This window comes from Benincasa hispida, chromosome 4 (assembly GCF_027475165.1).
Source record: "Benincasa hispida cultivar pf3 chromosome 4, pf3_genome.v1.1, whole genome shotgun sequence".
NCBI lineage: Eukaryota > Viridiplantae > Streptophyta > Magnoliopsida > Cucurbitales > Cucurbitaceae > Benincasa > Benincasa hispida.
In genome coordinates this window covers 48,924,174-48,949,177 of record NC_143481.1, presented here as the reverse complement: position 1 = coordinate 48,949,177, position 25,004 = coordinate 48,924,174, and the positions used below count along the sequence as shown (strand labels likewise).

The following is a 25,004-nucleotide window of genomic DNA, read 5'->3' as shown; positions in this document are numbered from 1 at the left end:
ATAGAATTCATTTCTTCTCACCTTAAGGGTAAGTAGTTGAATGTTCTCCTAAATTTTGTCTTCGAGACTTGAACAAATGGCCTTACCCTCTCATTGGCCTGAGAGAAGTTTTTGTTTATTGGTTGTACCGTAAATAAATTGTTCATTAGAGGAGCATTGATACTTAAGGAATCAAAGGTAACCCAAGGGTAAAACGGTAACTTAACAAGATAATTAGATTCACAATAAATTAATTAATAGAGAGGTATTGCACATATACATACGATGTTTATGATAATTATATATATATATATATACACATTAAATTGTATTTAATGTATAAATAGTTATTTAACTAATGTGCAAATTAAATTAAATAAGTGTGATTTAATTGTGCTAATTAATTAAATAAGTATTCTTTACTTAATTAACTATAGAAAAGGAAAATAGGAAAAAGATTAGGAAAAGGATTTGGCCCTTCTCTATACAAAGACCTCCCTATGGCTCCTTTGGGTTTTGGGTGAGTCTGACATAGACACTGACAATAGAAAACACACAAGTGTTATTGTGCAAAATTTTCCCTAGGTTACAAAGAGAATCCTCTCTACTTTCCAAAACTCTCTTCTCCTCTCCCTCTCCCAATGGTTGGATACCACCTACCCTTCTATTGGAATCCTGAAGAATTATGAGGTTACTCTCGTGGTAGTGTTCAAGATTGTTTAAGAAATCGTTTGTGATCAAGATCGTTGAAGGAGTCATTCATTGGAAATTAAAGAGGATTGTTCGTGAAGCTTGGGAATCTACAAAGGTAAAATTGGTTCCAATCTTTTTCCTTAAAGCATGCTAGATTACATGTTTATATTTTATTTTAGTATACTGAATCTGTTTATGTAAAAATCAAATTGCGGGATGCAAAACATTCACAATGCTTCTGCTGCGGGATTTGATTCCTTCAGTTACGAAGGCTATGCTGAGGTAACTAAAGGGCATAGTGGTGGAACAAATAGCTCAACATGTCAATCGTAGCAGATACTGCCCCTGCAGGTTCCTACACCACAAGTTCAGAATCAGGATCAGCCACCAAACCAAGTTGTGGTAAGTCTTTCAGAGGAGGCTAGACATTTAGGGGAATTCAAGAAATATGACACTCCGACATTATAGGTCACTGAAGCACCCTACTAAGGCGGAGTTGTGGTTGTTTTCGTAGAAGGTATCTTCCAGTATATGAAGTTTCCCAAGAATGGAAACTATAGTGTGTCGTCTTCGCACTCATCGATAACACCAAGCGTTGGTGGCATTCAATAGAGAGGATGATAGATGCTAACGAGGGTAGGAAATGTGGGACCAATTCAAAGAACAATTCTACGGAAAGTACATCACTGCCTACGTGAGATACAACAAGCAGATCGAATTTATAAATCTAAAGCAAGGGACCATGATAGTGGATGAGTGTGAGAAAGAGTTTGATAAGATGTCTTGTTTCGCCTCCGACTTGGTATCCATTGAAGCAAAAAGGGTTTAAAGATTTGTTCAGGGACTTTGAGATGGGGTGTGAGACATCGTACAAGCATTTGATCCGACTACCTACACAACAGCATTTTGTGCGGCAGCACAAGTAGGCCGTTCATCAGGGTTTAAGTTTTGAAGTCTTTGGCAGTAAAACCCACCTTGGATTAGAAGAAAAAAGCAGTCTAGAGAGGTTTAGAGTTTCCAGAAAAGAGCCAGAACATAGACAGACCATTATGACATATTAAGCAGCAACCTTCTAATTCAGGAGGGATAGGCCTTGCGCAAATCGTGTAAGAAGTGTCATTGAGGGCGTTGTTTGATTGGTATAGGGACTTGCTTCAGGTTTAAGTAGGTAGGACATACAGTCGATCAATGCCCTAGTGGTAGTTCTAGAGATGGTAGGGGTTAGCCCCCGAAATTGTAGTAGGGTTTTCAAAACGACAACAATTGTAGGGTCGAGTTTATGTTACAACTCAGCGTGAGGCAGATAAGTCAGACTCAGTGGTGACAGGTACAGTCGCTATTTTGGGACATTATGCTCTTGTATTGTTTGACTTTGGATTAACGTATTTGTTTATATCATTTGTGTTTGTGAAGCATGCTAGTATAAAATTAAAGCCATTGCGTTTAATGTTGTAAGTTTCTACTCCGTCTGGAGATGTTATTCATGTGACACAAGGGTAAAATCATGCCAGCATGTAATAGCAGAGCATATGTTAGAAGTGACTTTGTTAGTCCTAAATATCTTAGATTTTGATGTTATTTTAGGCATGGACTCATTTGCTGCTAACCATACCATCATAGATTATTTTTGTAAAGAAGTTAACTTTAGCTTGCTTGCGATAGCTTGCGATAGCTAGCTTTAAGTTTAGAGGAGCTAAGACTGAGGCTTCGTCTAGGGTAGACTCAAGTTTAAAAGCTAGGAAGATAGTTAGCTATGGTGCTTGGGGCCTTTTGGCCAGTGTAAGCGTTGGATAAGTTAACCATCTAGAACAAGTATCCACACCCCAAAATTGACGACTTGTTTAATCAGTTACAAGGAGCTACAATATTCTACAAGATTGACCTTCGGTTAGGTTACCGCCAACTGAGGATAAAGGACAACGATATCCAAAAGACTACGTAGTTCTAGATATGGACATTATGAGTTTATTATAATATCATTTGGTTTGACCAATACTCCAGTGGTGTTCATTAACCCGATGAATAGAGTGTTCAAGGACTTATTTGACACCTTTGTGATAGTTTTCATCTATGACATCTTAGTCTACTCCAGAACAGAGGCTGAGCATGAGGAGCATCTTCCGAAAGTCCTGGAAACTCTGAGGGAGAAAGTTGTATGCTAAATTCTCCAAATGTGAATTCTGGCTATGATAGCTATTCTTTCTTAGGCATATGGTGTCGAATGAAGGAGTTTTAGTGGATCTCACAAAGATCAAGGCAGTTACAAGTTGGCCTCATCCAACCACAGTTAGTGAAGGACGCAGTTTTCTGGGTTAGCAAGTTATTATCGTCGGTTTGTAAAGGATTTCTGTCGCATAGCCACTCCTCTGACCTAGTTGACCCGAAAGAGAGTTTCTTTTGTTTGGAGTAAATCTTATGAGGATAATTTTCATAATCTTAAGTAGAAGTTTGTACTGCACAGGTTCTTATAATATCAGATGGTTTAGGGAGTTTTGTGATTTACAGTGATACTTCTAAGAAAGGGTTGGGATGTGTGCTTATACAACATGGTAAAGTGGTTGCTTATGTCTCTTGCCAATTGAAGAACCATGAACGAAACTACCCTACTCATGACTTAAAATTGGAAGCAGTTATTTTTGCTTTAAAGATCTGGAGGCACTATATGTACTGAGAGAAGATACAGATTTTCACAAACCACAAGAGTTTGAAATACTTCATCACTCAGTACGAGTTAAATATGAGGCATCGCATATGGCTGAAGTTAGTGAAGGATTATGATTTTGAGATTTTTTATCACTTGGGCAAAGCGAATATAGTGGTAGATGTTCTGAGTAGAAGAACAATCCATTCAACAACTTTAATTACTAGACAGACTCATCTACGCAAAAAATTTGAAAGAACTGAGATTGTTATAGCAGTTGGGGAAGTCACTTCACAATTGGCACAATTGACAATACAACCAACCTTGAGATGGAGAATTATTAATGCTCAATAGGATGGTCTTTTGCTTGTTGAAAAATTCTATAAAGTGGAGACAAGACGGGATAGTGAGTTCTCACTATCCATAGATAATGGTCTTCAATAACAGGGATGCTTATGTGTGCCAGCAGACAATGATCTTGAGAATGAAGTGTTGACAGAAGCTTATTGCTCCCATTTTTCAATACATCCTGGCACCACCAAGATGTATTAGGACTCGAAACGGTATTATTGGTAGTATGATATGAAAAGGGAGGTAGCCGAGTTTATTAGTATATGTCTGGTGTGTCAGCAAATGAAAGCCCCAAGATAGAGGTCGACAGGTTTGTTGCAACCTCTGAATATACCAGAATGGAAGTGGGAGCATATGTCGATGGACTTCATTGTGGGCTTGCAAAGAACAACGAAGGGTTATACAGGGATATGGGTTGTAGTGGATAGATTCACTAAGCTAGCCCACTTTATTCCTGGAAGGTCTACGATTTCAGTGAATAAGTGGACGCAATTGTATATGAAAGTGGTGGTAATATTGCATGAGGTGCTAGTGTCTATTGTATCCGATAGAGACCCTCGTTTTACACTTAGCTTTTGGAAGAGCCTCCAAACGGTGTTGGGTACTCGGTTAGAATTCAGTACATCATTTCACCATTAGACTGATGGTCAAATGGAATGTTTGAACTGAACATTGAAGGATATGTTTACGCACATGTGCATTGGTATTTTCAGAGAGTTGGGACTCTTATCTATATTTGATGGAGTTTGCCTATTATAATAGTTATCAGGCTACTACCGGTATGTCACCATTTGAAGCCCTGTATAGGAAGAGTTGCAGGTGTCCCATTTGATAGGATGAGGTCGATGAACAGAAGTTACTAGGAAGTGAGCTGGTGTAGGTTACTAATGAGGCAATATAGAACATTAAAGCTCAGATGTAGACAACAAAGAGTAGACAAAAAAGTTAGGTCGATGTAAGGCGTAAAGACTTGAAGTATGAAGTAGGTGAGAAGGTATTCCTGAAAGTGGTGCTTAAAGGGCGATAAGTCCATGTTTCATTGGGCCATTTGAGATCCTAGAGCAGATCGATGTTATAGCTTATCATTTATCCTTGTTGCGTCCCTTTTTGCAGTCACATTGTTTTTCATGTCTCGATATTAGGGAAATATGTGACATATCCATCTCACATGGTAGACTTCAAGCTCTTACAGCCGAATGAGAACTTAAGTTACGAAAAGAAGCCTATAGAATTCCTTGTAGGGGAAATGAAAGTTTTGCGGAGCAGGGAGCTAGGGAAAGTCTCATGGTAGAATCATCAGTTTGAAGAGGCATCATGGGAACGTAAGGACGAGGTGAGAGCCTAGTACCTGGAGCTTTTTCAGGATTTGAACTTTCAAGGATGAAAGTTTCTTAAAGAGGTAAGAATGTGTGTCCCAAATTTTCAGGTAATTGTTGTTTAAATATTTGGGTATTTTGGATTTTAGGAATAATTGAGTCAGTTGGTTAAGACGACTAAATTTGGATTTTGTTTTTTTAAAAAAACAATTATGGGTTAATTCAATTCAAAATTTAGGGAATAAAAGGTTATGTAGTTTTGGATGTGTGGGTGCGGATTGGTTAATTAGGAGGAGACTTGGAAATGATCGGGTAAAATGTTTGGATTTATTTTTTTTAGGGAATGTGAGAGGAAGAAAGGGAAAAAATTAATTAATATATAATATATATTTGTATTTGAAGGGATCGAATCCCGCAATAGAAGCGTTGTATTAGAACGCTTTGCATCCTACAATTGGATTTTTACAATAAACAAAATCATTATACTAAACAGAATGTATAAACACGTAGATTAACACGCATTAGGAAAAAGATTAGAACGATTCTTACCTTTGTAGATTCCCTAATGTCACGAACAAGCCTCTCTAAGGTTCCAATGAATGGATCTCCAAACGATCTTGATCACGAACAACTCCTTGAGCGATCTCGAATATTACCATGAAAGTTACCTCGTTATTCTCTTGGATTCCAATAGAGGGATGAATGGTCTCCAAATATTGGGAGGGAGAGAAGAATAAAATTTTGGAGAGTAGAGAGGCTCAGAGAAAATTCTACACAATAACACTAGGGAGTTGTATAATGTTAGAGTTTCCCTTGCAATGAGAATTGTGTATTTAGTTCCTTCCCAAAGGGCCATGGGTTAGAAGAGTCAAGCCCTTCCCCAATATATTTTTCTTTTTTTATAATTAATTAGCCCAATTAAATAACACTCATTTAATTTTAATTTACACAATAATTAAATAACATTTAACCCAATTTAATGTATATATCTAATTATCATATACATCCCATGTATATGTGCAAAACCTCTCTATTAATTAATTTCATGTGAATCTAATTCACTTGAATTAATTAATTTGAGTTTTATTCAAATATTGCTCTTCAATTTAATTATAGATCATATCCACAATTAATTATATATTAATCTCATTAATATATAGTTTCATCAAATTCGAACACTTCAAATTATCCCTTCTAAGTATCCTCTAGTGAGCTAACGAGTGGACCTAGTAGACCTGTAGATCATAAGCTCCAACGATATGAGATTAATTGGTTGTGGGTACACAGCACTAAAGATCCACAACTGCACTCTTCTCACTATATATATATTTCTGTGTCCACGGATATAGACCAATACCAACAAGTTAGTCCTTCAGGAGTGTTCGTAACTTCAACTGGGTCAAATTACCGTTTTACTTTTACCTTTGGGTTACCTCTGCCTCTTTGAGTACCGGTGCTTCTCTAATGAATAACATGTTTATGGTCTAACCAATAAACAGAAACCCCTCTCGGGCTAATGAGAAGGTAAGACCGTTTGTTAAAGTCCTGTAGATACCACTTAAGAACATTCATATACTTACCCTCAAGGAGGGGGTGAGTGAATTTCATCTTGTATTATTATGTTCCTAACTCCCCACTCAATCTTGTCCCCAAAATGGTAGGCATATTAGGTCGACGAACTGACCACCCCCACCCATACAAATCAAAGGACAATCCCTCATGAACAGGAGTTCATAACATACTTAGGATTAAGACTAAGTCGCCTAAGTCATCCTATTGAAATAGAAACCTGACTAGTCAACGGTGTTACATCTAGTGATTACTATTTCGCGATCCAGCCTTATGCAAACTCATTGCATAGGATACCCCACTTTCTTCTTCCTTCTTCCTTCTTCCTCCTTTCTCTTGTTATCGATGGTTGCGACAACAATACTTGGGCATTCAGGGCAATACTCGTCCACACAGGGCAAATGGAAAACTTAAGATTTTTAGGACAAGAGTCTTGATAGCGTTTAAGGAATAGATCTTGTCGGTAATTATTCGTTGCCTTTACTTTCCTTTCAGGTTATAAAATTATTGTGCACATCTTTGTCATCTGCTTTTCTTTGATCATTCCATTGGCCATTGAACTTCTCACACGAATTTATTCGTAAAATTGCTATTTTCAACCTAAAAAAGTTTTCGTCTTTAAAAGCTAACATATTTTTTAAAAATATCATTTTTTTCTAACCTCTTTCTTATTTCTTCAATTTCTTAATAGGGTGCCCCACATCAATAATACTATTTTGTCCCTCATTTAAGTATCTTCCAACTTTTCGTATCCATTTTAAACCTTCAACTTTAGTTTTCTATTTTGTTTGTCTCCATATTTTTGGCAAATTTTAACCGATGTTTCGGATATATTTATTGTAATTTAAGGAAATAATTTGGGAAAAAAGTTTCTTGACAGGGGAAAATCGTTTTTAACAATCTTTTTAAACGAGATTTCATCCAATTTTTACGAAAATTTTAATATAAAAGTCAACTTTCCAATATCCTTATGGAAAATGTTGGTAAAAATTCCAATTTATAATAAAGTTGCCCGATATGATAATAATTTGAAAATGAAAACATTGAAAGAAGTTTTTAAGATACAACCCCGTGAGAATTGTAAAATCTTCGGTAAGAAAAAATATCTTACCTGAAATTTCTCATAAGAATTGGAAAACATAAAATTATGTAAATTCCAATTCTTATCAGATTTTTTTTTTCCAATTCAAAACTAAGAATGACAAATAAAAAAAAATATATATACTAGTTTAAGTAATAATAATAATAACAAAACTCAATCTTATAGAAAAGATGGAATCCGAATTGGTTAAAAAAAATTAAACTAAAGTTTGGGGAATTGAGATTGGTTAACTTTGACTTACTAACTTTAAGTTGGGAATTTCTCGTTAGAATTGGTAAGCTTTATTTTTTCTTTAATTAATTGTTTTCCGTAATAATTGGTCAATTTTATGGGTGTAATTATTTCATTTTTAGTTATCGTTATTTTGAATGGGTAGTTTCTTGATGAGTATGATCCTATCCAATTATGAATACCCACTTCACCATATTTTGTTGCTCTAAGTTATATTTACCATTTTAAACATGGACAGAATTTGGGATATGAAATAGAGTGGGCTTACGTTATGAAGAAATACGAAGAACTTTGCATATGGAGGCGATATAATATAAGATCAATTTAAGGAAATTGCCTACAGAAAACCAAAATTGAGAGCGAACTTAATCTCACTTCTCGATCTTGCTTCTCACTTTTAGTTTCTTGATCTCGCTTCTTGCTTCTTGCTTCTCAATTCCCGTTCTAGCTTTTCGAATTTTGATCTCGCTCCTTAGGTAGAAGAAGAGGGCGGAAGAAAAAATGCCAAAAGAAAAATGAGAAATACCAAGAAGAAGGAAGAAGGAATACCATTTAGGGTTAAAGTGGTAGATTCACATGCCAAAATCATTGATTTCCAAATTTAATCTTCATAGGGGCATCTGTACAATTCTTCCGAGAAGGAGAGAGGAAGAGCGAAATAAAATAAAACAAAACAAAAATTACACAAATTTAAATCAGTATAATATTAATAAAAATGGTTACATCACTTAACAAGTGTCACTTCAACCATATAACATCATATTTCTTTAGTTCGATAACCTTACGGACCATTTAAAATAAAAATTTCAAATTTTAAAGACAAAAAATATACATTTTAAAATTTCATTGATCAAGTAGACATTTAACTCAAATATCAAAGATCAAAAGTACATTTTTTAAATGGAAAAAAGAAAAAAGAAAAACATATGGTGCATTTGGGAAACATACTATTGTTACCTTCCTCCCAATCCTTGCAACATGTGCACTCTTCAATGTATCTTGTAGAGCTTCTCAATTAGTATAATTGTTATTTTGTAATTTCAATAATTTAGTATATATTACTCTACATATTTTAATTTAACTTTCAAACATGAAGTTTTAAAATAGAATTGAGATTACCTAATAAATGTCTATTTCTTGAATTCAGGTCACATCTACTCTCGTCTAAAGTTAATAAATCAATGGTAATTTGCAAAGTGAGTTTAATTGATTATATTTGGTGTTGTTTACTCGTGTTTTGCATCTATACTGAGGCCCACGTCCAAATCTGTAAATAAAAACGCAAACAGATTGACGAACAAAGCGCGTTTGAAAATTACATCATATCGTTAATATTATCATTACCGCTATTGGTATAGTTACCATTATTATTACCATTTCAATGGAAAAAATTATAAATTTTGACACATTTACTGTTACCACTATCGTCATTGTTATTGTTTGACCATCAAAAGTAAAAGTAAAAGTAACGATAACAATAAATATGACAAAATTCATAATAATAATAGACAAACGTGATAAAAAAAACAATACAATGAAATTTACGATTGTGGTTCATTATAATTAATTTATCAATAGAATTCTATTATAATTACACTAATTTTGATTATGAATTGATAAATATCATCAGATTGAAATTGAAATGACCTTAGCAAGGAGAATTTAATACAATTGAGATTAAAAAGAAAAAATAAAGAAGAAAAAGCAAGAAAGCCAAAAAAAAAGAGGATGAGGTGGAATGAAGGGAAAGGCGTAGCGGGTAACCCGGGTGCAATTATGAGAAGAGAAGTAGTGTATCACTTTTACTGATTTCCGATCGAAATTCCCAATCACCCAGATGGGCCCCACTAACTTCATTTCCCCCGGGCCCCACCTTTCCCATTTAACCCACATCTCTTTCCAATAATATTATTTTTTTTCTTCCCTATAATAAATACAATAAATCCTTGGTTTAGTTTTTTTTCATCCAATAATCACAAACACAGATATGAATACGATACGATACGACGATACATTAGTTTTTAAAAAATTAAGATACGGATACATCGAAGATACGTTATATATATATATTGTCTAGTTGATTTTTATAATACTTATTTTACATTAGATTAAAATAGATTCAAGAATAGAGTGAATACTTGAAAAAAAAATCTAGTAACGTCGAGTGATTGTTGAGCAACTAGAGTAGATGGTAGGAAAAAAGTACAATATGAAGTTGTAGATGAAGGGGATGTAAATCATGATTTAAATAGTGAAAGAGAAAGGAAAACTGAAGATTTAATTATGTTTCGTTTTTTTTTTTTAAAATTATTATGTTTTTATCATTTTAAATTTATTTTGTTTTGAATTGCTCAAGTGTACTTTTATGTTTGGAAGTGATTTTAAAATTGTTGAAATAACTTGTCATTTTCAAAAGTCACTATGAAACATGTTTAATTCTTCAAAACTAATTTTGATGATATGAAAATTGCATTTAAAAATGTAAAATTGAAAACTAAATTAATTTTGAGTAATTCAAAGTGTGTTCTTTTAGTGATTTTAAAAATGAAAAAAGTGATTTTTGATGATTTCAAAATCTCTCCTAAATCTACACTAAAATAAAAATGGGTTGTGAGATGGGTTTTTTTAAGTGGTTAGGCATATATTTGAAAAAAAGAAAAATTGACCCATGTATCCCCTCCACGTATCTGAAAGTAGATACGCGTATCTGAAAATTAAAAAAAAAAAAAAAACAGATACTTCAAATCACGTATTGGACACGTATCTAGACGTATCCGTATCGTATCCGATATTGATTCACTGCACAATTAGAAGTATTTGTGCTTCCTAGTTGTTCACAAATATATATATATTTGGCTTCGATCAAATATACTACGTTCACCTGTTTGGGTAGTGTTGGATCCAAATTTTTTTAATATTATATCATTAGAAAAATTATTTTAAATGATAAAACTATTGAAAATATTTATATATCGCATTATATTCGTGATAGACTGCAATAGACTATTATTTGTATCTATAATGAAATAGATAGATATATATAGTAGTTTACTACGATCGTAGATAGACGATAAAATTTTACTATATTTATAAATATTTTGATTCATTTTCATATGGTTAAAAATAATCTATATTATAAGGAGACATTTTCATTTAGTATCCTAAAAGATTAGATATATCTCACTAATTATGACTTGAGCTAAAAGGTTATATCCAATCATTTACAATCTACCTTCTACTATCTTTAAACTTATATTTTAATCTTTGAATTTAGTTAAGGTTTTTCAACTTTTTCAAAGGGCGTAGGTATATTTCTTTTTAACTTTTTTACATTTACAATTTTAAACGCTCAAATTATTGTAGTAGAATTTTCTCATTTTATGAGTTTTTTTTTTCTTTCTAAATTTTGCAAGTGATTAAATTACTACTCAAACTTTTATTGCAATTGTAATTAAGATGAAACTTTATAAATTTTATAAATTAGGAATTGAGCTATAATTTTGACTCATTTTTAATAGTGTAATAAACCACCGAGTCCCTCCTGATCCTTCATTCAATGCCTCTGTTCCATGTTCCCCAATTCAAAGAGATAATAATTAATACTATTTATTCTATTTTCCAGTAAAAAGACGATTTTATCTGGCACTTCCAATCTTATTACAATTTTACCCTCAAAATGATTTTTTCGGGCCCACAAAACCACGTGTCGAATCTGGTCCATTTTGCATATAATAAATAATAACGTTAGAATCTGAAAATAAATTAGATTATTTAAATTAAAATAGTAGCAATCATCAGATCCTATCCGCAAAATAAGCAAAATAATCTATTATAATGTTCAAGGATTCGAATCAACTAAAATTTCTGTCATTACTAATACTAATAATGCTCATTTTTTTAATGAAGTTTCAGGCACCAAAAGGAAAAAAGGAAAATTAGAAAAAAGAGAGTGAGAGAGAGGAAAAAAGGGAAAAACATGCAAAAAAAAGGACTGCGTTTCATTTTTTTTGGGTACAGTGAAATGAAATCTTTGATATTGACATTGTTTCCTATTGTAATTATTTTGGCGTTGCATCTCTTTTTCTTTTTCGTATACCGTAATGAATTCTTTGATGTTGACGTAATATTTCACTTTTGTGTTATGTAATTAATTATATCATCTGTTCATATTTTGAAGTACTATAATTTCTAAGGAAAAAAAAAAAAACAATTAGATTTTCACGCTACAACTACAAAGTAGTAACATCAGACATAATTATTAACTTATGAATATAACGGGAAGAGGATTACTTTTTAAAATTATTAAATTGTTTATTGACATAAATAATTTGATGGGTAATATTCTTTTGATATTTTTTTTTTTTTTTGAAATCTTCAAGAAATTTGCTATTCAGATGAGAAGTCTTGTCTGGAAATTAACTTAACCAAGGGAAATTTTTAGTAAAACTTAACTATTCAACTAAACGATATTTAAAAATATAATTTCATTTAATTGATAATTTTGAAATAAAAGAACTAACCTGAAAATAATTATTCACGAGAATTATATCTCCACAAAATTTAATGAAATTTTTTATAGAAACATTAATTTAAAGGTGGATAGGGAAGAGGATGGATTCCCTCTCACCCCATAAATCCCCTTGATGATAACTTGAACATAATTTAATTGACTAAAATATATTTTATCAAATAAAAAGATAAAGTTTTAAATCTCTACATCACATGTCGAGCATATACTAATGGTTGAGAAGTCTTTACTTCTAAGAAATTATATGTTTTGCAACAAGAGCGTAGTTCAACTGACATACTGTTCATACTATCAACTTTGTAGTTTGAGGTTCGATTCCCCCACCCCACACTTTAATTATAATATTAAAAAAAAAAAAGAAATTGCTTGTTTTAATCCCTAACATTCTAATTTCTTTTAAATACTAATTAGTTATAAATTATTGACCTAAAACAAGTTTAGAAAGCCACAAAAATTATTTGACTTGTTCTTATGTAGCATTGACTAATCATACGTGCCAACATGGAGCAACTTAGTTAGTTAAGGCATTAACTCATATTCATAAACTTAAGAAACAACCATAGTTAAGTGTTGGCAATATACTATCTAAATGCAAATTACATAAATTAAAATTTTTGGAACCAACAAATCTTGTCGTACAAAAATTATCCTCAAAAGTATGGTGATAATGGTTATTACATACCATCAATCATTGCATTAAAAAAATCGAACTCTGAAATTTATAAAAGCGACTCTTAAACAATAAAAATTGAACTCTAAAATTTATAAAATTGTTACAATTTCTACAATTATGTAAGTTTGTATCATATTTTAAGAGTGATATATACCAAAATTAGTTGATGTATGATGCTATGGTTGTCTCCCAAACTCCAAACTTACCCGAGTAAAAAACGAAAACCCTTTCAACTAATAGTAGAATCAAAGTTATGGAGAGCAAAATAAGCACAACATAAATCCAATTAATACAAATTTTTGTCAGTAATAATAAAATTGATATTGATCTGACCGTACTTTACCCACTTTAGGTTGGCAGATTGTGGAGAACAGATCCAAAAGAAATATTCAAAAGAGAAGAAAAAAAAATTCGGTAGAAGAGAGAGAATAGAGAGGGAATCCTTTACCTTTCATCATCATACTGAAACAGCAGTGATTGTGTTTCAGTTCCATGTGTGTGCTATTCAATAAAGCCACGCCCTTCCCCCCCATCTCTTCCCGTGACACTCTAACCTCTGTTTTTATACACACTTCTAAGTTATGGCATTACACAGGCTCCTCCTAACTTAGCCTGTAATTTGAAAGCAAAAGCCCCAGTCCCATCCATCAATCCCTGCCTGATAACCCATTAAACAGATCTAAACCACTAATTTCTGTGTCTGGTTCTGTTGTAGACGAGGTGTTCGAGAAAATGCCAAGTACGGAATCGTTTATGAGGCAGATAAGTCGAAGGGGGGAGGGTTCTAGATCAACTTCGAGAAGGTGGGGTGGGGAGTTTAGGAGAAGCGAAGGTGAAGAGCGTGTCAGTGAGGGGAATCGTTGGAATCAGAAGATGGAGGGCGGTGTTAACATGTATGGGATCGACAACGGTGGGATGTCAAGAAGGAAGAGGGTGATGGTGGTGGTGGATAATACTTCACAATCTAACCATGCAACTATGTGGGCTCTCACTCATGTGGCGAACAAGGGCGATGTTCTCACTCTTCTTCATGTCATTACCAACTCATCTACCGACTCTTCTTCTGCTGCAGATTCTTCTTCTTCCTCATCCTCTTTCTGTGCTAACTCTCTTGGTTCTCTCTGCAAGGCTTCTAGACCGGAGGTTAGTACAGAATTCAATTCAATTCTCCCCCCTCTTTTTCCTTTTTCCTTTTTTTTTTTTTTGCTCCATCCTTGCTGCTCAGATCATATAATTAAATCTTCGATGGTCCATCAGCATAAGCTTTTGGCTTAATTGGCATACCTTTCCTTCAGAGAGGACGATGGTTTGATCCCCAAACCAGAGTTTTACTAGAAAGAAATAAAGCTTTCGGGTTCATTCTTGATTCAACATGTTTAGAGTAGGAAGTTATGTATTTGAATTCTTTCTATTTGTTGGAGCTTAACCATCAACTTAAGCTTTCGTACGATGGGTGATTTAACAGATCTTATACAATGGGACGAAGGATGTTTTATTACAGTGTCTAACAGAGATCCCACTTCCATTTTAACCACATGATTAGCTGCATAATGTGTTTTTCAGTAATGTAATACAAGGGTCTATATGATATTTTTCAGGTAGAGGTGGAAGTGCTGGTAATAGAGGGACCGAAGCTGGCCACAGTGATAAACCAAGTTAAGAAGCTAGAGGTGTCGGTGCTGGTTGTGGGACAGAGAAGGCCATCTTTTCTCAGCTGGTGGGTCGAATCGAATCTAATCTAATCTAATCTAACAGACAAATTCCCACTTTATTAATGGATTTTTCAACTCATATTTGAACTTAAAATGTGGTTTCTGAATTGATTGCAGCTTTTGTGGGAGTGGTGGGGCGGGAGATTTGGTGGAACAGTGCATAAACAACGTAGAGTGTTTGACCATTGGAGTTAGAAAGCAGAGCAGAGATATGGGTGGGTATGTAATCAACACCAGATGGCAGAAAAATTTCTGGCTTCTTGCTTAGTGATTGCTTAAATTGGAGAGCTTAAGCCTGACCAATTGGAAGTAAGTTGTATTGTAATCTAATTAGTATAACCCTTCAGACTACTGCAATCTGTAAAACCAACTAACAAGCTTGTCATCGTCCTGTGTTATTAACCATATGAAATTGCATCTTTTTAGCCTAACGATCTATGAGAATCCTGAATAAGAGTCTTTCAATCGTGCGAAGCATCTCATTTTCCCTCCTCGTGCGTGTGTGCATATTTTGATTGGATCCTAATTAAATGGTGGTGTAAGGTTATTGATTTACATTTTCCAGTTCCGGAAACAGTGGTTTTTGGGCAGGGTAAAATGGACTGGAAAATGAGAAAAATCTACGTTTCCAAAATTAATTGACGGTTAGTATATGGGATGTTATTCAAAATTTTCAATTTGCATATACTTTTGAGTACAACAATTGTGGGTGAAGGATTGAACCTCAATCAATCATAGAATACATCAATACCACTAAGTCAGCCAAGTTCACTTTGGCTACTTGGACATATACTTTCTAATTTTTTAATCTAGTTAATTCTACTGAATTTTCATGTATACAACGAATGAGTGACCAAGTCTTATCTTAATTTACACAAGGGTCCAAATTTAATTTTGATCTCTACTTTCCATACTTCCCCTTTGAAAAGAAATTTGATCTCTAACCCAAAACACAAAGACTAAATACTATAACCTTATAAAATCTAAATAAACTGTGTTTTGTGTTCTACAAAGAAATGTTCCCGGAATAAGTAAAATGATGTTAAAAGAAGGATTTATTTGTTTGTTTGTTTTGGTTATTGAGAAAGAAGGGTGTGATAAAATATGGATGTTTACTGATGTAAGAGCACGAACTGACCAACGTGCTAATGCTAATGTCTTGGAGATCACTAAATCAACATATGAGAGATAAAAATGTGTTAAGACCTTCAAAGTTCAAACCAATTGTGTACAACTAGATCCGATGTTGCCAGGAAAAAACAAGTTCCGTCTTGAATTGCATATAGAAGGAGAAGGAATTGAAACTAATTAATAAAAATGGTTGGACATCTTGTAGAAGTAAACACTACTGTCACGAACATTTATGGGTCAGGGTCTCAATACCGAAAGATGTGGATTTTGTCCATTTCAGTACTGGGCCTCACTACATTTGTTCCTATGCAGAACTAGGCCTCAGTATCATGTCATCTACCTATTGTAGATGAGAAGAAATTTTTCTCTTCTCTTGTTGTGTGTTCTCCATTTATTTATTTTCCATTTGACTTTTTTTTTTTTCATTACTTTTATTTTAAAATTTTCATTCTTTTTCGTTGTTAATTTTCATTTTCTATCTTCAAATTTTCTATTTTAAATTTTTTTATGGCTTACTTTTACTTTTTAATTAAGAACAAAGAACTGAGAAAACTAGGTTTCGGACTAAGGAATTGACAGAATTATTTTTCTCAATTTCTTGAATTTGAGATTCTTTTTAGAAACGAAATGAGAAATTTGAACGTCACTTCTTCTAGGATTTTAAAAGTATGAAATTTAACACCAATAAACTTCTATCAAGACTTAGTCTATTGGTGATAGGGTTTCTATCACTAACAAACTGCGTGAATCAGTGATAGAACTTGGTAGATATCGTAAAATTTGTGTATCGATAATACCAATTATCAATAAAGTGATAGAACTTAGATGGATATGAGTTATATTCCTGTATCATTGATATTGAACTTAGGTAGATATGAGCAATATAAGTCCGTTAGCTATAAAAGTCTATTATTGATAATTATGATAAAAGTTTCTTAATTAATAGCTACTGATAGTTTTAAGTGTCAATCTTTCAAAATTGATAGTAACTAATGTTTTCTATTATTAATAGCGTAGGCCTTGTTTGGTAACCATTTCGTTTTTTATTTTTGGTTTTTGAAAATAGTTTATTTCCTTCCTATTTCTTACAATGTTTTTACATCTTTATTAAGTACAATAGTTGAATGCTTAGCCAAATTTCAAAAACAAAAGGAAGTTTATAAAAAAACTACTTTTTTTTTTTTTTTTTTTTTTTAATTTTTGAAATTTGACTTTGTTTTTAAATCATTGGTAAAAGGTAGATAACAAATGATGAAATTTAAAGGTGGAAGAAATGTCTATATGTTGGGTTTTATGTCCTAAAACTCACAGTTTTTAAAAAAACAAACATTTTCTATAGTCAATAAACTTATTATTGATTTTATAAATTGCATACATAAAAGTCTAAATTGTTGAGTTTTATGTCCTAAAAACTCGTAGTTTGAAAAATGCTAAACATTTTCTATAATCAATATACTTGTTATTGATCTCATAAATTATATGAAAGTCTAAATCCAATAAACTAAGACCCATGACTATTGTATGAGTACTTGAACTTTATGTGGAGACATAAGAGTGGATCAGGTTCGAGTAAATAGTCAAAATGATCTATGGTACATGAATGAGGTTAGTTTGCATAAGATAAAGACCAAGAAATAAGTCACTCTTACTTTATAACGCTGTTTATTGTTTAAGACTGACTATTTCACCTAGATGACCTAGGTAATTCGATCTTAATCCTGAGCTAACTATGAACTCCTATTTATTCGGGATTGCCCTTAGACTTGCATAGTTGAGGGTTGGCTCAACAACGTTGGCTAAATAAGACTCCCATTTCAAGGGTAAGACTCGATAGATAGTTGGGGACATAAGATGTAAGACGGAGTTCACGCCTACCCGATTTAGGGGTAGGAGAAAGGTTGTTCTCTCCAGTACTGAATCCAGGTATTGAACAAGGGGACCCACCCTGTCACTGGGCTGAGAGAGTTTGATTTTGTGATTGGATCACAAACCAGTTGTTCATTAGAGGATTAGTAGGGACTTGAGGAATAAGACATAATCTCAGGGGTAAAACAGATATTTGACCCAGCTGTTATTACGAACAACCTGTGAAGGATCGACTTATTGATTATGGTTAAATCATGTGAACACAATATATCTACAGTGAGGGGAGTGCAACTATGAGCTTTAGTGGAATGACCCATTAGTTAACAAATGGAATTCAAATTAGAATTAAAGGAATTAATAATTATATGAGATATAATTATGTTTAATTTTAGAATTAAACGGAATAGGAGAATTTATATATTTAAATATGATCTAAATATATAAAGATGGATATGTGTTAAAATTAATTTAATATTTGATATTAAATTAATTAAATTTTATTAATTAATTTATTTATGAAATTAATTAATTTTTCATTTTTAAAATCAAATCATTTTTTTAAATCAAAATTTGATTTTTGGATAAAATTGAAAAATTGGAAAACTAAAACACTTAAATGGAAAAATGGTTTTTTCCATTATCCATCTTTGAACTAGCTCACACATGAAGCAATATATTTGCCTTATCTTCTCCATACATGAGCTGCAACACATGTAGCTCTTCTCTTTGCATGTTGATCTGCAATATAATGAAAAGATTGGAGTGAAAATCGGGCATGTAATCTATAGAATTTTGAGAGAAAATTTAGTTTGAAGAATGGTTCTTCAACAAGGCTGCAGTAGTGAGCTTTTCTACTTCATCCCTTGATTCAAGCTTGTTTTGAGTCCCACAACTCAATCTAGAACACCAAGAGGATAGTGGGAAAGATCTTGAGGTGGTCTACAACAAGATATGGAGAAGATTGCAGCTGGAGAAGGAGCTTTGAAGGAGTTCTACAAGAGGTATGTCTTGAAACCCATTTTTCCTGCAGAAGCATGTTTTATATTATTCCAAAATTAGTGAATTTGAATACTTAGATGATCCTTGTGCTTCCGCTGCTGTTCATACAATCCTACATAAATCCAATAAACTAAGATTCATGGTTATTATATGAATACTTGAACTTTATGTAGAGACATTAAGATGGATCAAGTTCGAGTAAAGAGCAAAAATTATCTATAGTACATAATTAAGGTTGGGTACTTTTTTTTTGTAACACTATTGGATGCGGTCTACTCTGTAGTTGTTACAAAGAGTTGTAAAGTACTACAAACAAAATAATCCTAATTCGTACATGTTATGACATGAGGAGTGAGAGTGTCCTGTGCAAATGGGTTTGTACAAGATTGGACCACGAAATCGGTGACTTTTACTTTATAACATTATTTACTATTTAAGACTGATTATTTCAAAGCGATGACCTAAGTAACTTGACCTTAATCCTGAGCTAACTATGAACTCCTTTTTATTCGGGATCGTCCTTAGATTTGCATAGGTGAGGGTTAACTCAACAGCACCGGCTCAATAAGCCTCCCATTTCAGAGGTAAAACCGAATAGATAGCTAGGGACATAGGATGTAAGACGAAATTCACGCCTACCCGATTTAGGGATAAGAGAAAGATTGTTCTCTCAAGTACTGGATCTAGGTCTTGAACAAGGGGCCCCACCCTCTCACTAGATTGAAAGAGATTTGGTTTAGTGATTGGATCACAAACCCGTTGTTCATTAGAGGATCAGTAGGAATTTGAGAAAAAAGACGTAATCTCGAGGGTAAACTAGACATTTGACCCAGCCGTTATTACGAACAACCTGTGAAAGGTCGACTTACTAATTATGGTTAAATCATGTGAACATAATATATCTACAATGAGGGGAGTTCAACTATGGGCTTAATTTGAAACGTGAAGGGTCGACTTCGTTAACAAATGGGGTTAATTCGGTGTAACGAGTTTAGCCAATTAATCTCGGATCATTGGGGCCCACGATCTATAGGTTAGCGAGATCCCCCTACTAGCTCGTAAATGGATTAGCTTTAGAATAGCGTGATAAGTTAATTTGAAACGTTCAAATTAGAATTAAGGGAATTAGTAATTATATGAGATATAATTATACGTTTAATTTTAAGAATTAAACGGAATAGGAGAGTTAATATTTAAATATGATTTAAATATATGAAGGTGGAATTGTGTAAAATTAATTTAATATTTGATATTAAATTAATTTGAATTAATTAAATTGTTTAAATAATTATTTATTAATTTTATTAGAAAAATTAATTTTGCAAAATTAATAATTTTTTCAATTTTAGAAATCAAATTGGTTTTTGAAATCATTTTGGTAAAATTTGAAAAGTTTGAAACACAAAATGGAATTATGGTATTTCCCAATAATACCTTCAACTAGCTCACACCCAATTCATTTTGCTTCAATAGCTCCAAGCATGAGTTGCATCTCATGCAACCATCTTCTTTGCAAGAAAGGCCTGCAATAAATAAAGAAGATTGGAGTAGAATTGAGGCATGCATCTATAGAATTTTTGCTGAAAAATTCGGGTTGAAGAAGTTGTTCTTCAAGTGGGTTTTAGTAGTGAGTTCTCCAATTTCTTTTCATTCAAGCTTATTTTGAGTCGAACAACTCAATCTAAAGCTCCAAGAGAATAGAGGGAAAGATCTTGAGGTGGTCTACGCAAGATTTGGAGAAGTTTGCAGCTGAGAATCAAGATTTCAAGAAGTTCTACAAAGGTATGACTTGAAACCCTCTTGTTATTATGTTAGCATGTTTTAGTTACTGCCAAAATTAATGAATCAGAATGCTTATTGATCCTTGTTGCTTCCGCTGCTTGTTGATATACTCTAACATTATAGGCTTAATTTTCAAAAACAAATCCCGAAAACTAAATGGTTATAAAACAAGGTCTTAGTCTTTTGATGATTTTCTTTCACAGTTAATAACTATTTATAGAAGTTTATGATTGATAGCTAACTTGGTGAATTTAATTATCAAAGTTGAATCTCGAACTAAAGTGTAAGTGGGATGCGTAGGAGTTATCACTAGTAGCATGTTATTAGTGATAGAAACTATCAATGATAGCATGTTATTTGATAGTAAAAAGGAATGATAAAAGTTATCTCTAATAGCATATTATCAGTGATAGAAGCTATCATTCCATAATATAAGTGATATTAGTGATATCGGTGATAGAACTTAGGTGATATCCATATATCAATGATGTCAATGATATAAAAGCCAATTCTATTTGATGAAAGTCTATCACTGATAATCACTGCTAAAAGTTATTGATGATAGCCACTGATAGAAACTATCAATGATAACTACTAATAGAAGTTATGAGTGATATTCATATATCAGTGATATGACTTAAGTATATATCAATTGAATTAATGATATTGGTGATATGACTTCTATCAATGATAAAAGCTATCAACGATAGTCACTTATAAATCTTTCATTAATAGACTCTTATCACTTATAGCTCATGTTAATTTTTGAAAGTTGATAGTTTCCTTTCAAAGTTGTCAGCTACATATAAAAGCTTATCATTGATAGCCACTTATAGCCTTAAGTGTTAATATTTTAAGTTTGATTCTAATTGATAAAATTGTATCATTGATAACTTATAGCAGATTGAAAGTTAATATTTTAAGTATTACTATTTCAATGTTGTATCAATATTTCTCAAATGGAAAGTTATCACAGATAGCATCTACCAATGATAGTAACTGATAGTACCTATTAGTGGTTATCACTTATAACGGATAGTTTTCAATTTGAGGAAGGACTTTAGTCATTTACCAATCTAGCACTAATTTTGTGTCATATCTCTAATATATTTATCCTTGTGCTACATCTTTTATTATTTTGAATGTGGTAATTTTTATTTGTGCAACTAGCCCTTTATTTTAACTAAAACTAATAGATTAATTCATCAATATGGATAGGTTAAGTCAGATATTGAAGGTCAAGTGGAGGTCTTGATTTGAGTAGCTCTATAGAAGAGGGATCTTACATAGGTGTGGTGCTTTGTCCAACATATTCTAACTTTAAGTTAGTATGCAGATCAAAGTGGTGTCAAGCTAAAAAGAAATTAAGTTCCGTTCCTTAAATGGGGAGTGAGCTGCCTTAAGACCAATGTCAAGACCTTTACAATGAGTTAGAGTTATCAATGGAGAAGACTTGATTAGCCTCAGACTTCACTTGTAGGCCATCTTGGGGATGAATTCTACATCGGGTAGTCAGTCGAGCTGAGAAGCTCGACCTTGGGCTCCCAGAGGGCGCCCTTTCTCCTTTATCGACATGGGGCCTAATGGACCACTAAAAGAAAAGTAAAGATCACTAGAAAGAAAAAAATCGCATTCTGAATTCAAGTTTAGATCAGCGACGGCCCAAGAGATTTAAAGTTTGATTCAATTTTATCAATAGAATCATAACCAATGGAGGAACAAACTCAGCTTTCAAGTGTAGGTTTCAGATAATTGACGGTGCATGTGACTATTATTGGAAGTTGAATAAACATGTTTTGGACCCTTTTTAAGTTTATTATTAGACTGTCAACCTTTTTCTATAAACATCTCCTTTTTGGGTACAAAAATGTTTATCAAATTTGCACAATAATAGAAAAGAAGGGAGCTTGAGAAAAAGCAGTTTGATCCTTGAAACTAGATCTCCAAAGAGTAGTAGGAAATAGACCGAAGAGCTTGGAAGGAAGAAATCAAACGGTCCACCTCCACGAGACTCGAACCATATAATAACTATAAGAAACCCATTACCATTCTGGTTGATGATGATGACGCGTACCTACCCAACCTTACTTAGAAACAGAGCCTCTCTCTCTTCCCATGTGGATATGGCCATTACTTTCTCTCTTTCCTTTTGCTTTTTTAAGCCTTTTAATTGGCAGATTTCTCTACCTTTTTTTTAAAAAAAAAAGAATAGGCAGCCCACATTTGCATTCTCCTCCTTCCCATTCATTTGTTCCCATTATTATTCTTTATCGTATTGCCCTCTTTTTTCTCGTTTCATCCCACGAGTGCTTCCATCGCCCACCCAGTTTAGTGGATCAGCACAGCCCTTGTGACTTGTGAGCCACCCACAAGTTTTTCCTTCACTTTTTTTATAATCGGGATTCCAGTGCCCATATTGCTTTAAGAGCTTTTAGAAAATTCTGCTTCAATCAGCTACGTTGGAGTTTGTTGTAGGTGCTTCAACCATGATTTTGATGAGGGTTAGAAGCTTGTTTTGTATTAAAACAAAAGTAACCACTTATGCAGACCCAAGTTGATGATAGGTATGCTTTGGTTGATATTAAAACTCAAACCCATTGGCAAAGGAGGAAAAAGGTCAAGGTTAATTTATGCTTTGGTTGTTAGGTATGCAGAAGAAGTAAGCGCATATTTTGGCTTTTTTTTTTTTAATAAATACATTAAGGAAACAAAGTATTAAAACAAACTACCCAAAGTCTTAGTACACAAGCCTCCTCATAAATAACACCAAACAGGTTATAAATTAGAATCCCAACCCGCACAAACTCATGAACACCAGTGAAAGACACAACCCAGGCAATCTAGATAATCTCCCTCAACTTAACAACTCAACTCAGAAAGGTCGCCGCCCAAATGATTCACAGCATCAACAAGATCCGCGCAATCAGACTCGATAATCATCGGGAGAGAAGAAGAAACATCAACCCAAACAAAAAGATCTAAGAGACCTTTCATCACTGTGAGGGCTTCGAGGTTCTTGATAGTCCATCTCACATTCTCACAACCTGCGAGGACAAGAGACCTAGTAGAGTCATGGACAATCTAGCTAATCCTACTGCAAGTCCATATATTGTCATAGTTGGGTTTTAGAAGTTCGAGATTTTAATTTATATAAATGCGACCAAAAGACCCAAATTGATTAGGAAAGGAATAGATCCACAAAAGACAACTATGATAGTATCCAACCTTTTTAATGAAATCAAAAACAAATTTTATGAGAACATATACTTAAAGTGGACAAGGTTGTACTATGAGGAAATCTCAAGGGTCCATTGCCCTTAAAAAATGGTATAAGAATCATGTCTCAAACTTAGCCATATCGAATTCTAGCTAGGAGTCGAGCAAATAAGCAGTTTGTCTCTATGACTTAGTCATGCAAAAGATTCGTAGTTAAGCTCTATCTAATAAACATGTGTGCATGGAGATTAAGACTCTGCTCGAATAGTAGTAGACAGATAGATGAATATATTTGAGAAGAGACTCAATGGTTTTGTTTGAGAGAACGACTGTTGGAAATTCGATCAAAGTTCCATATTAGAAAAGAGAGAATCACATTATTTAAGAAAAGTAAATTCACATGTCAAATTCAAATGTAGGTTCGACTACAAAAACTCGAAAATGTCACCTATGGAGACATTTGACTCATGAGTTTGGATTTGAATACTTCAAGTTAAAGAAATACAGTCTATTTGATACAGGAATTTATTGATCTCAAATCACGAATCTATAATCAAACATACTACATAAAACTAAACTTATAGGACCTACTTCTTGTACCATAAAATAATACAGTAACAAATCCACAGATCCTATATATATTATTTAAAGCTAAGTCTCAATAATCGATTCTTTTGTACCATGAAAATAGATTGAGAAATCCAAACTTAACCTAGATTTATTAAAACCACAAGTCAAAATGGTTCCTAATAATTTTGGCACAAGACAACTAATTTGGCTTTATAACAACTTTTGGTAAAGCTTTTGAGCTTGCTTTGGACTATTTTTGAATACCCTAAACTATCAAAAGACATATTATTAGTTAGGGGAGCTTAAGGGAAAAGCCAGAAACAAAGAAGTTTCTAGTGGAAGAAAAATCTGATCCTTTTCTATTGACATGAAAGTAGAGGAGTTGAAGTTAAATGTTCGCAACATGGCCTATCTAAAAGAAATCAACCTTTGTGGGCCAAAATGTCTTCTTTTTTCCTTTTCTTTTTTTTTTTTTTTTTTTTTTTTTTTTTTTTCTTTATCAAGCCCTTGCCCTTGGTGGGGTTGGGTCAAAATTTACTAGCTAAAGGGGCCAAGTCCAAGACCTACTTTGCTGCATATCTTTCTTTTACTATACTATAAATGACCAACACCAAACGCACTTCCAACCCCTCATTTTTCTCTCCT

The 25,004-nt window shown here is 33.3% G+C and overlaps 1 protein-coding gene across 1 annotated transcript; it reads left to right on the top strand.

The window, feature by feature from the left end:
- Positions 1–13,443: 13,443 nt before the first annotated feature.
- On the top strand, positions 13,444–15,226 carry LOC120075267 (Adenine nucleotide alpha hydrolases-like superfamily protein). Its single transcript, XM_039028484.2, has 3 exons — positions 13,444–14,226; positions 14,682–14,800; positions 14,913–15,226. The coding sequence occupies exons 1-3, from the start codon at positions 13,816–13,818 to the stop codon at positions 15,061–15,063; spliced, it is 681 nt and encodes a 226-aa protein (XP_038884412.2). The 5' UTR covers positions 13,444–13,815; the 3' UTR covers positions 15,064–15,226.
- Positions 15,227–25,004: the final 9,778 nt, after the last annotated feature.